The following is a 14,504-nucleotide window of genomic DNA, read 5'->3' as shown; positions in this document are numbered from 1 at the left end:
ATGAGTTCATACTAAGCTAAGTGCCGGATATTCTAGAAATACACGGCGCACTCAGTCGTGTAAAAATTTGTCCGAAGAGGGGACCTTAAACGCTGGTTTAGTGTGACTGAAACGGGGCTTAGGCTAAATAATTATTCGTTTAAGGCAGGGGTGTCCAAACTTTTTCCACTGAGGGCCGCACATGGAAAAATTAAAGCAAGCGGGGGCCATTTTGATATTTTTCATTTTCAAACCATAACAAAATATGGATTTTTTTATTTTTTTTACCTTTAGTGCTCCCGGGACCATAAAGGGTCTCAGTCATTAAAATGTTAAAAATAAGTCAAATTATTTTTTTATTTTAACGCTTACAGTAAATCTCTATATCAACTTCAGGTTGATATGAAGTAAAAAAAAAAAAAAAGGTTTTATGTCTTTTTTGTCAAAGACAACTTGGTTTTTTATAGTAAAACTGAAATATGCCGTTTTTAGTAATTAGAGCCATAAAAGATCAATAATGCAGGACACCATTGATTTTAATTTATTATTATTTTTGAGTCATCACAGTGTAAAGATAAATAAAATCCCATTAAATATATTTGGGATCCAAAAGGTGCCCCACTCAAAGTGACACATTTATTAGGTATTTTTTTTACTTTCAACACTTAAGTTACGAGATCAACTTTAGATATATCTGTCGATTTTACGTTTGAACTATTATTTTGTTTGTTTTAAAGAAAACGTTGATGTTTTTATATGGCAACCACACAATGAATGCAATATTTTCTCCACATAAAACATTTTAAAGTGACATTTTTGAAGTAATTGGAGCCTCGAAAATAATTCATTATAACATTGATTTTTTTGTCTTTTTCTTGAGCAATGGCAAAAAAAGAAAAATTAAGAAAGACAAAAGAAAGAAAAAAACAGCCTGCATGGCAGCTTTGCGTCAACATGGCAACTTTTTCTCGTTAGATTTCACCTCATTCCACTCTTTTAAATGTTTAAAAAAAATTGCAATAGCTGCTCGCTGTACATATACTACGAAGTCAGACCTACACTGTTTCAATGTCCATTTCTCAGATGATATAATTGCCGATGACTGAAGTGCTGATATCAACCAAACCTACCCCCCCACCCCCCAACTCTCTCCACATCCCACCCCCCGGATTGTAAATAATGTAAATAATTCAATGTTCATACTCTGATGATTAACTTGTATGATGACTGTATTATGCTGATAATATATATTTTCACCATGAATTGATTAACGTGGACTTAAACAAGTTGAAAAACGTATTTGGGTGTTACCATTTAGTGGTCAATTGTATGGAATATGTACTGTACTGTGCAATCTACTAATAAAAGTTTCAATCAATCAAAAGCATTTCCAGAATGTGTGGTGGTCCGGTAAGCAATTAGCTGCAGGCCGCAAATGGCCCCCGGGCCGCACTTTGGACACCCCTGGTTTAAGGGGTTGAACGACTTAGTGTAGACATGGCCTTAGTTCAGTCAGGGAGGTGACAAAGGACCCGATGGCCACTCTGTCAGAGCTACTGCATTCCTCTGTGGAGAGGAGAACCTTACAGAAGAGAGGAAAGGGCAAAGAGAAATGGGCCAAACTGTCCAAAGACAGGTGTGCCAAGCTTGGGGAATCCTATTCATAAAGACTTGAGGCTGTAATTGCTGCCAAAGGTGCATCAACAAAGTATTGAGCAAAGGCTGCGTGATTTTGTCATAGTGGGGTATTGTCTGTAGAATTTTGAGGACAAAAATGACTATATTTCATTTTGGAGAAAGTTTGAAGCATAACAACATGTGGAAAAAGTGAAGCCTTGTGAATACTTTTCGGATGCACTGTAGTATATTGTCTGCTTTTCAGAGGACGGAAGAAACTCATTTAAGTGATGGATGAGGTGACACAAGGAAGACCAAGGAACTGGAGAAAGGAAAGTTATGTTGTTTTCTGATTAAATAGTATTCCACCAATAATAGCAAAAGGTAGTTTTCTGATTGCTTACAGTACGGTATAGGGTGTACCAAAGCGTCTAGACAGATTTTTTAAAAGCAGAATAGGACATGAATTATGCATGCTCTCATTCAGTGGAGCCATATTAATATTATTACATATGGGGCAATATAAAGAAGGGTGGTGCAGTGTCCTCCATGACACTCAGACGATGGGGGAGCCGTAACGCCGCGACACAAACACGAATGCAAGCACAGGCGAACGTGCCAACACATTTGCAGGACCCAACACACATACACACAGACGCATATATACAGCCAGCAAGACAGCTAAGCTTCCTTTTTTCATTTCAGCAAAGAAGATTGCATTTTCGAAGGCCTTCTGTGTGTGTGTGTGTGTGTGTGTGTGTGTGTGTGTGTGTGTGTGTGTGTGTGTGTGTGTGTGTGTGTGTGTGTGTGTGTGTGTGTGTGTGTGTGTGTGTGTGTGTGTGTGTGTGTGTGTGTGTGTGTGTGTGTGTGTGTGTGTGTTGGTGTGTGATAACCGACTGTTTGAGAGGGACAGATGGGGGATATTAAACATTTTAAATGCACACACGTACAATGAGGGACACACCAACAGACACATGCGCGCATGCACACAGTGGCCCCTGCCTGCATGTGCACACTGGGCCGGTCTGTTCTGTCAGATAGGCCAACCTAACACCATATATACTGCCAATTAGCTGAGAGACATGCGCTACAGTTTCAATTGTAATTCAATTCAAATTCTTGCAGTGTAGATTGGAGGAGGGGATCCAATATAAAACAGATTCAGCATGACGTAAGCTTTTCATCCAAATAATGAAAGCCATTCAGTCTCACTGGAGGGGTGCTCATTCATGCAGTACTTCCTCTGCTCTGCTGGGGGCAACGGTGGGGCATATGCATCACAATGAAGGAGCAGTAGAATACTCAAATACAGAAGACGAATAAATTTGGACCGCCACGAATAGATCTGGCGCTGCTTGTGGCAGTATGCAGTGCAGTGAATTTTTTTGCAGTAAATTATATTTATATAGCGCTTTTCTCTAGTGAAACCCAATATCTAAGTTACATTTAAACCAGTGTGAGTGGCACTGGGAGCAGGTGGGTAAAGTATATTGCCCAAGGGCACAACGGCAGTGACTAGGATGGCAGAAGCGGGGATCGAACCTGGAACCCTCAAGTTGCTGGCACGGCCACTCTACCAACCGAGCTATATGCATCGTAACTCTGCTCCAAATCCCTCCATTCTACCGAATTTGTAACATTTACTTGTTGTAGTGCTCTAAAAAATAAAGTTCCTTTTATGTCTTTTTTATATTTTTCATTTTATGTTTGAAAGGGTTCCTCATTTGTGTAAGAGGAGTGACTTTTTAGCATGAAATATGCAAATACATTAAATACAGCCACATGGCAAATAAACACTCACCTAAAAATATAATATATGGATGGATGGATAGCTTGAAAATAAATAAACAACATTTTGGTAACAGGAATTGAACCCACTTCCCCCATACAACTAAAGAGGGAATTTTAACTCAAATGTTAGTTGTTTTCTTCTAGAAAATAAACGTATACATAGGTCCAGATTTACAGTCGGAAGGGGATTCATATGGCCCCATTCGTCGCAGTGTACCTGACACATGAAACGTTGGGAGGTTGCACTATCAACTTTGGCCGCCAGATGGCAGTAGGGTACTGAATATTTAAAAATATATTTTGTGGCAATTCCAACCTTGACCACAGCGTCAGTTGTCAGCTAGACTGGCACTTTCCATCATTTTCAGCAGGCAGCATTGCAAAATGATTAAGCCCCCACCTTCCTTTCACGCGAGATTCACCCAGGAGTGGAGCCATTTGAATCCCTTCCTTACTATAGTAAAATGTGTGTGTTCTAGTACTGGTATTAGTATAGTATAGTATATATAACATAGTATTAGTATAGCTATATACAGTATAAATCCCTTTGAGACATTTGTGATTAAGGGCTTTATAAGTAAACTTTGATTGATTGATATATTAATTTTATTATGCTCTCCAAACTGTGTGCGATGTTGTTGAACTAACACATAACACACATCTATAATCTGTAACACCTTTTCTGAAATATAGAATTGCAATCTATAAACAACAGAAATTACTTTTAGCGCGCTGAGGCGCTGCAGGGAGGCAGTGGACTGTCACAATTGCAGCGCATTCATGTGTCTGGAATGATCCAAATGCAAAAAAATGCTTATTGAAAGGTGTTTTTTCATATAGGAGATATATTATAGTAATCCATCCATCCATTTTCTACCGCTTATCCCTTTTGGGGTCGCGGGGGGCGCTGGAGCTTATCTCAGCTTATATTTCCTAAATAAAAAAACGGGCATCCTAAAAAAAACTAACAAAAAAAACAAAAAAACACTAGCAGACACTAAAACGCTTCAATAGAATTTTAGGTTGTATTCATCCACTTAAGTCATTCAGCAGCTGTAAAATTATAAAATGAGATTGTTGAATAGACAATATGTCTAATATTTTTCTTTATGTCAGTCCAAGCATGTTGACACACACACGTTGTCTATATCAGTGGTCCCCAACCTTTTTGTAGCTGCGGACCGGTCAACGCTTGAAAATGTGTCCCACGGACCGGGTGGCGGGGGGCGGGGGGACGCTGGTATTTTAATTTTTTTTATTTCATTTTTTTTCATAATGAAATACAATCATGTGTGCTTACGGACTGTATCCCTGCAGACTGTATTGATCTATATTGATATATAATGTATATATTGTGTTTTTTATGTTGATTTAATTAAAAAAATATATTTAAAAAAAAAAGGATTTTATTTTATTTATTTTTAATTTCTTTTATTTCTTGTGCGCAAGAAATAAAAAAAAATATATATAAAAACAATATATATATTTTGGTGGTTGGGGACCACTGGTCTATATTGTCTGTCTTTGCAGCCCGAGCACCTCTTTTCTCACAGCCGTCTGCGTAACGGTGTCAGTTTGCACATACTTTTCAGATGTGCTGAATAGAGATGCTGGATAGCGCCGGCAGAACAGTGATCAGCCTTGATAAATCACATTGGAGAAAATGGATGTATGTGTACTAATACTAGTCATTTTGAGAAGGGCCAAAACGTATGCAGTGGTTTATGTTAGAATAATTGTATCTAAGTTATCACAAAACTTTGTGTTACAATGAGTTCCCGACAAGAGGACAAAAGCTGTCTTTAATCCTACCAATCAAAAGGCTTGTAAAACTCCACTGTGTAGGATGGGAAGCAACATGAAGGTGTTCTGTTTATTTCATGTATTGTAATCAACAGAAAAATATTGTCCGACCCAAGAACTATAAAGCGGAGAGGAAGCAGGGCCTGTCTCCCCTCCAGGCACAGCTTGTTTGAACTGTTTTACGACCTTTTCTTTGAACTGTTAATGTAATCAAAGGCGATGGCTGTTTACAACCCACGTCCCTTAGAAACAGCTGTTTCAGGGAAAAGTCCAAATAAAAGAGGTGGCGTACAATCTTTCACCAGAGCGTGCTGGAGACAGTACAAGAGTGCAGCCCAGACATTTCTCCTCAAATTGAGCCACATTTAATTCTGTCTCTGTTTAATTCCTTGCTTCTTGTCTCGTTTAATAGATGTCATCAGTGTTTGAACCTGACAGTTTATTTATGCGTTACTCACAGGCAGACCTGCCAACTTTGAAAATATGTTTGTTTAATTTTGTTTCTACAATTAAAAAAAACAATGCGTAGGCCACAAATAGCACCGTCGGCCGCACTTCAGACATCCTAGCTTTTGTAGCTCTGTGAGCAACCACAAATGACGTTGACTTAGCTTGGTAGCTTCTTTTGTTGCGAGAAAACAATGGTAATTAAAGAGAGAGTGTTATTGCAGCTCGCAGTCCCATTTATTGCAAATGTCGATCCGAAATGAGAGGAGATGGCACGTCGCCCGTGTCGCTGCAGCTCGGGGTTAAATTGTTTTGGAGGTGCACGTCACGCCAAGAGGGTTTTGGAGGGGGAGAAGTGAGCTGGTGTAACTCGACGATGGTGCATCACCCAGGCTTCACAAACCGAACTCGAAATTTAGATGGGCAAAATGCGTGAGAATTGAAGGATACAAAGGTTAAAGGAAAACAACTCTTTTTAAAATGTTTACCCTTATGTGAGACAAGAACACACGTCCTTCCCTTTTCTGTGTGTTCTTAATAGTGAGATTCATCTATTCCGCCTATTCTAAAAAAAAAAACTCCACAATCTTTTTTTCTTTTTTGTAATAACATTTGTGATCACATGTAATATTTACAGTATTTTGGTCATTTTAGGCATTACCAGCACTGCTTTGTTGGGCGCTCTGTGAAACCAACGTTAAAGATACTCCCATAAAACAACAGCATAAAGCCAGCGTTGTGTGATTGCTACCACCAACGTCAGACATTGTTAGCGCCTTTGACTCCCACACACAATGGGAGACAAATATATTGTACATACAAATACACAAACATACTCACACACACACACACACACAATTGTTCGTACATATGTACATACATACATTCATTCATTCATACATACATACGCGCATACACAGGTATTTACCCACATACATAGGTACATACACTCTCACATACATACACAAATATGGAACATACATACACAAATACAGTACATACATCCACGCGCACATTCACTGTACAATCATACATACACACATACTGTACATATACAAGCACATATGTACACCTACACTCATGCATATAATCAATATATAAAAGAATCATCAAACGTTGTTTTTCTAGGGCGGGGGTCGGCAACGCGCGGCTTTAGAGCCACAAGCGGCTCTTTAGCGCCCCCTTAGTGGCTCCTTGGAGCTTTTTAAAAAATGGATGAAAATGGAAAGAGATGAGGAAAAAAAAAAGTTTTTGTTTTAATATGGTTTCTATAGGAGGACAAACATGACACAAACCTTCCTAATTGTTAGAAAATCCCACTGTATACATTAAACATGCTTCACTGATGAGAGTATTTGGCACGCGCCATTTTGTCCTACTTTCGGAAGTCCTTGAACGCACCGTAGATTGTTTACATGTACAACTTTCCTTGATGCTGCCGCAGAAAGACGTGTTTTATGCCGCTCCTTTTTTGTCTCTATTTGTCCATCAAACGTTTTATGCTGTGCGTGAATCCACAAAGGTGAGCTTTGTTGATGTTATTGATTGTGTGGAGTGCTTATCAGACATATTTGGTCACTGACTGCAAGCTAATTGATGCTAACATGCTATTTATGCTAGCTGTATGTACATAATGCATCATTATGCCTCGTATTTTAGGTATATTTGAGGTCATTTTATTTGTAGTTTCCGTTTCCTTCAACTTGAACACACACATCTTTACTTTTGGTCAGTCTAAGCCAGTAATTTCCAGGAGTTATCACACCCTCTGAAAAGCCTCCGTTTTAGTAACGTTTTCCAATGTTGTAAAAATGTGTAGAATAAATATTACATTTCAACATTTCTGTCAACGAAGATTTGCATCAGCCTGTGACACATAGTCATTTTGATAGTAGTCTAATATAGGTGATATAGACACTTACATCATGTGTTGCCTTCATTATAACACTTATATAAGGCTTTACATTTTTAGCGGCTCCAGACACATTTTTGTATTATTTTTTTTGGTCCAATATGGCTCTTTCATCATTTTGGGTTGCCGACCCCTGCCCTAGGGGAAACTTGGTAAAACACGGCACACTGATAAAGCTTAACCTATTGTTACTATATAAATCTACAAGGTTAATATCGGTCGCTTCTCTTTCTCCCCCTCCATTTATCAGCTTTTTTTGTAATTAAAATGTTTATTACATATATGTATTGTTGCATTTGAAACAATTGTATTGTTGATAATAGAGGTAATTATTGTTATTATTCATTATCAATGGTGCTATTTCTATTCAGGTTTTTTTTGCTCCATTTGTAGTGCAATAATGTTAATTTCTATTATTAATATTTTCTTCACTAACTGCTTCTTTGCTATCACTTTTCCTATCATATTTGTACATATCGTAATTGCTGATGTTGTTCTATTGTTGTGGTTGTTGTTATTGTCTCTTTGTTTTATCCTCTTCTTGTCCCTGCAATTTCCCCCTCTGTCTTCCTTTTTTTTGTTCTTTCTATCCCCTCCTGCTCCGGTCCAGTGACGCCAAACATTAATATAAATGTATTTAATGAAGTCAAATACAAATAAGGCAACAATAGAAATATCCCACACTTCTCTTTTGTAAAGTAAATCTGTACAGCAGATATGGGCATCTACATCAACAATATGATTTGCCTGAGTGGCTGGACCGGACAAAAAAAAAAACCTATGTTAGCGCCTTGGAGCGTTATTAATTAGCACTATTGCCAAACGTTTCATTAATAAAATAAGAGCATTCAAAAGTCCCTTACAATGTCCACTCTTACTGGGATTGAAGGATGGTTGTATCTTTCGGCACTTGGTAAATTCAGAATGAAAAAATGCCAGCAAATAATCCTCTTGCTGGGTCTTCCTGGCAGGGTTGTTAAGTAAGTTAAGTGCTAGTATTCATGGATTCGGTCAGTCAGAGTTTTTAGCGTAGCATGTGGAATATCAAAGTTAATCAACTTCTCGGCTTGGTGCGTCGCCCTTGATTTATAATCTAGAATTAAACTTTTCCAACCTGAAAGGCGATACAGCCGAAGCATCTCCTGTAGCTAGCATTACCTCTCGTTACCGGCTGGAGGAGCAGTGTGAGCAAGGCACGGCGTCACTACGCCAAAAAAGTAGTTTCTCTCTGTTAGTTCCTACAAAAACGATGCAGCAATAGCTTGGTTAATATGCAGGTCACAGCATTTTAAATGGACCGTTCTTGACGGTTTTTGGATGTTTTAATAGGTCTTCATAAGCGAATGAACAAATCTTCTTTACAGGCATTGTGAGCAGTTTTTCACGAGCGAGAGCGCACGGAAAAGGGAAAGACGTATGTTCTTGTCTTGTTGGTGGGCAAAATACCAAAAAAAATAAAGCTTTTCTTTAAAATGCAGGTCTTATAATTAATTTAAAATTCTGCACACTAATAATAGTGTATACCTATATATTCCGTTGTCTTGGTAAGTAAAAACATACTTTTCTTTTGTTAAATGTTCAAGATTGAGGTTGGTTATAATGTCTGACTGACGGGTGGTCAGAAGTAACATAAACTTGAAGTAGGGTTGTACGGTATACCGGTATTAGTATAGTACCGCGATACTAATGAATCATATTCGGTACTATACCGCCTCTGAAAAGTACCGGTCCTCCACCCACCCGCGCCCCCGTCGTGTCATTTCTGGTTTACGAGCAGACGAGCATGTTCGGTAGCGCACAATCACGGAGTACTTCCAAACAGACACAGCGTGTAGACAGAAAAGGGAGAACGGACGCATTTTGGCTTGAAAACTAACGATAAAGGTGAAGTTATAACACTGAAATGCCCACCGGCAGAGGTACTTTAAAACTTGGCTAGCTAGCTAGCGGCTAAAGACCAGCCGCAGTCGGCAGTGTTTTAGCTACTTTTAAATCACTAATCCTGGCCTCCTTGGCGACAAATAAAGTAAGTTTCTTACAAGGACGGTGAATAGCTAAACCTGTTCCACTGCACACCGTAGCTCACCGGCGTCAAAATGTAAACAAATGTCATTGGTGGATCTACACCTAACATCCACTGTAATGATACCAACTACAGGTGCGTATCTAGTCGATACTACTATGATTACGTGGATATTTTTTGGCATCACAACAATCTTTCGTTTAAAAAAAAAAAATTATATTATGTTTATAAATTCTGGAAATATGTCCCATGACACATGAAGACTTTGAATATGACCAATGTATGATCCTGTAACGACTTGGTACGATTTGGGTATCAATCCTGATTGATACCCAAATGTGTGGTATTATCCAAAACTAATATAAAGTATCAAACAACAGAAGAATAAGTGATTATTACATTTTAACAGAAGTGAAGTGAAGTGAACTATATTTATATAGCGCTTTTCTCTAGTGACTCAAAGCGCTTTACATAGTGAAACCCAATATCTAAGTTACATTTAAACCAGTGTGGGTGGCACTGAGAGCAGGTGGGTAAAATGTCTTGCCCAAGGACACAACGGCAGTGACTAGGATGGCGGAAGCGGGAATCGAACCTGGAACCCTCAAGTTGCTGGCATGGCCGCTCTACCAAGAAGTGTAGATAGAACATGTTAAAAGAGAAGGGAAGCAGATATTACCAGTAAATGAACAAGTAGATTAATAATACATTTTTACAGTTTGTCCATTATAATGTTGACAAAATAATAGAAGGGAAAATGACACAATATGTTACTGCATACGTCAGCAGACTAATTAGAAGCCTTTGTTTGTTGACTTACTACTAAAACACAAGTTTTCTTGTATGTTCACTATTTTATTTAAGGGCAAACTTGCAATAAGAAACATATGTTTAATGTAACCTAAGATTTTTTGTTAAAATAAAGCCAATAATGCAATTTTTTCTGGTCCCCTTTGTTAATAAAAGTATCGAAAAGTACCGAAAAGTATCGAAATAATTTTGGTACCGGTACCAGTACCAAAATATTGGTATCAGGACAACACTAACTTGAAGAATGTAATGCCTTGTTGTGCACACATTATACACAAACGTAGAGAACACTCATTCAGCAGACTCACGCTTGTGGTTGTTCTTGCGCTGGAAGGGTAGCGTGTGTCGTTCTGAGTCTTCCTCGCCCTCTTCGTCTGCCAGATGTGTGTGAGTGTAATGGTAGCTCAGTCCCGGGCGGTTCTTGTAGCGCTTTCCACATACTAAAACGCACAAGATAAATATAGCTAGGAGAACATCTGCATGTATTTTGTAAGTAAGAAATGTAGGATTGATGCAACACTCACTGTCACAGACATAAGGCTTGTCTCTGTCTTCTATGGCAGGCGGCTCTTGGCGCTTCCTCATGCCTCCAACCCCATAAGCCTGATAAACACACACACACGCACATGCATGCATGGAAGAACTTGATAATGCAGGTAAAAAAACCAAAAAAAAACCCATCACAGATCAAGTTTGAACCTTCTTTTTGGCAAACAGAGGTGTTACAACACCCTGATCATCACTCAAAGAGTCAACACATCTACGTTTGCATTCTAATCATCTGTTCTCAGGAAGGTTTCACTTCCAGCAGGAGGAGACTGATGACACCTAGCAGGGGACCAACAGCTCCAATTAACAAGCTCGTTGTCTCTGTAGAAGAGTGTGTGTGTGATCATTTCGGAGATACATTGTTAACACTTGATTATATTCCCACAGGACGCCCCACAGAGAAGAAAACCCCCTCAACTGCATATTCTAATCAAAGCTGTAAAAAAAAAAAAAAAAAAAAAAAAGTCCCGAGCCAACTTCAATTTATGTATCCTTGTTTGCAACTTATTTTAACTTGTATTAGTAACAAATGCGAAGACTATATAGGCCTTTTTGGTCTATACTCTAATTTAAAAAGAATGATAATCTATTTGTTTCAAAGGCTCTTTACATCTTCTACTTCAAATTAGTATTTTTACATAAATTTTTTAAAATATTTGTCTTCAATACGACATGAAATAGTTGCCCTACCCGTGCTTTGGTACGGTTCTTGCGCTTTGGCACGTCTTCCTCCATTTCGTCCACTTCCAGCTCATGAGGAAAATCTCCAACGAGCAATTTCTAGAGGCGCAAAAAAAAAAATACATTCGCTCAACATCCATTTTTGCTATACAGTAGATCCCGATTCAGCATATTTGCAGATGTTTTAATTTTTTATAAAATAAAATGAAATAAAATGTATATGTTATTTCATACTACTTTTTCTTGTTTAAAACTTGCCTAAAAATGCCTTTTATTAAAACAAATAAACCAGCAATGTGTGAAAATATTTTAACTATTTGTTGCTCAAATGACACATTTTTTGGCCTCCCACATAGCTCAGACCTATTTCTGGTTCTAGTCTACAGCGCTAAGCCTTCTGGGTATTCTGGTACAAGAACATTAAGCAGCACAACGGTATCCACACTTCCTAGTTTTGATGTATTTATATATTTAGATATTATTAAATAATATATTAGATTATATAATATAATATATTTTACATTAGATATAATATAATATTATATTAGATAATATATATTTTTGGCCCTGTGATGAGGTGGCGATTTGTCCAGGGTGTACGCCGCCTTCTGCCCGAATGCAGCTGTGATAGGCTGCAGCACCCCCGTGACCCCAAAAGGGACAAGTGGTAGAAAATGGATGGATGGATATTTTTTTTAATACATTTATTAAAATGACATTTTGTTGTACTTGTGCAATGACTAAAAATGTTTCTTCCTTACTTAAAATGTATTTATCCAGGGTAAGGCAAACAAGAACAGATTCTCATTTTCAATGCTGACCTGGCAGAGAGGCAACATTTACATGTAAGAGATGTTGAAGTACAAAACCCAAAGCCAGTGAAGTTGGCACGTTGTGTAAATTGTAAATAAAAATAAAATACAATGATTTGCAAATCCTTTTCAACCTATATTCAATTGAATAGACTGCAAAGACAAGATACTTAACGTTCGAACTGGAAAACTTGGGTTTTTTTTGCAAATATCAGCTCATTTAGAATTTCATGCCTGCAACATGTTTCGAAAAATCTGGCACAAGTGGCAAAACAGACTGAGAAAGTTGAGGAATGCTCATCAAACACTTATTTAGAACATCCCACAGGTGAACAGGCTAATTGGGATCAAGTGTGTATCATGATTGGGTACAAAATCAGCTTCCATGAAATGCACAGTCATTCACAAACAAGGATGGGGCGAGGGTCACCACTTTGTGAACAAATGTGTGAGCAAATTGTCGAACAGTTTAAGAACAACATTTCTCAACGAGCTATTGCAAGGAATTTAGGGATTTCACCATCTACGGTCCGTAATATCATCAAAAGGTTCAGAGAATCTGGAGAAATCACTGCAAATAAGCAGCAAGGCCAAAAACCAACATTGAATGCCCGTGACCTTCGATACCTCAGGCGGTACTGCATCAAAAACCGATCAGTGTGTCAGTGTGTAAAGGATATCACCACATGGGCTCAGGAACACTTCAGAAAACCACTGTCAGTAACTACAGTTTGTTGCTACATCTGTAAGTACAAGTTAAATCTCTACTATGCAAAGCGAAAGCCATGTATCAACAAATTCAGAAACGCAGCCCGCTTCGCTGGGCCCGAGCTCATCTAAGATGGACTGATGCAAAGTGGAAAAGTGTTCTGTGGTCTGACGAGTCCACATTTCAAATTGTTTTCGGAAACTGTGGACGTTGTGTCCTCCGGACCAAAGAGAAAAAGAACATTAAATACAAATGTATCTTGTCTTTGCATTCTATTCAATTGAATATAAGTTGTAAAAGATTTTCATTCATTCATTCATTCATTCATTTTTTATTTATCTCCTTCATTGATGTGCATTTTGATCAATAGACAATTAAACCTCAGCAACTAAACACACATTTACACACCAATGCCTGAGAAGGAACAGGATGAAGAAAATTTGCAAATCATTGAATTCTGTTTTTAGTTACGATTTACACAACGTGCCAACTTCACTGGTTTTGGGTTGTGTATGATGATAATCTCGCATTGTCTCTTATTGACCAACAAAAATTACTGCTATAGATCGCTCTCAACAGTTCACTCTTCATGTGCAGGGGTAAATCTGTTTGAACATAAATGAATGTTTAAGATGGACAAACTATTTTCCAGTGTAAAACATACACGGAGAATGTCTGCAACTTGTGGGAATTACCATAAGTAAGTCTTTGGTGATTGTCCTTTTTGAAATTATAATTAATTATTAGTTATGAAAAATTAAAACAGTACAGGAATTTGGCAATAAGCTCAGAGTGTGTGCTTTTGCTGCCGTCAAGTTTTGATTGATTGATTGAAACTTTTATTAGTAGATTGCACAGTACATACAGTACATATTCCGTACAATTCACCACTAAATGGTAACACCCGAATAAGTTTTTCAACTTGTTTAAGTCGGGGTCCACGTTAATCAATTCATGGTAGTGTTTACTGTTAAGTCTGTGTGGTATAAAACGAGTAAAAAATCGATACAATGTTGTTGGAAATCCTGTGCTTTTTGATGTAAAGCTTACAAGGAACACAAATTAATTCAATCAGAAGTTGATTCATTTTTATTGAAAAAAAAAGAGCCTCAGAACTTTTTCAAAAAGCTGCCACAAATTCAGGCATTTTAGGCCGCGACAATCAGGAAAAAAAATCCTGCAAAATACTGTGGGCAATGTAAGTGTAAAAAAAAATTGACATTTCTCTCCGGTCTCAATATAATGTATCGTTCTTAAAAATTGTGTTCCATTTGTTGAATATTACACAAGGATTGAGTTGTGTAACAACAATGCATAACCAAATAAAATACATTACTGGGCAAAAGTCTGTGTGGTTTTTGCTAAGCTATA

General features: G+C 37.9%; 1 protein-coding gene across 1 annotated transcript in view; it reads right to left on the bottom strand.

Moving 5' to 3' along the window:
- Positions 1-14,504, bottom strand: part of dpf1 (double PHD fingers 1) — a 160,800-nt gene that overhangs the window by 84,985 nt on the left and 61,311 nt on the right. The window contains 3 exon segments of the mRNA XM_062068006.1: positions 10,691-10,822; positions 10,907-10,985; positions 11,622-11,711. Coding sequence (XP_061923990.1) covers positions 10,691-10,822; positions 10,907-10,985; positions 11,622-11,711 — 301 coding nt within the window.

Source organism: Entelurus aequoreus, linkage group LG13 (genome assembly GCF_033978785.1).
Source record: "Entelurus aequoreus isolate RoL-2023_Sb linkage group LG13, RoL_Eaeq_v1.1, whole genome shotgun sequence".
Classification (NCBI taxonomy): Eukaryota; Metazoa; Chordata; class Actinopteri; order Syngnathiformes; family Syngnathidae; genus Entelurus; species Entelurus aequoreus.
Note: the sequence above shows the minus strand (reverse complement) of the source record. Positions and strands in the feature narration are given on the sequence as shown.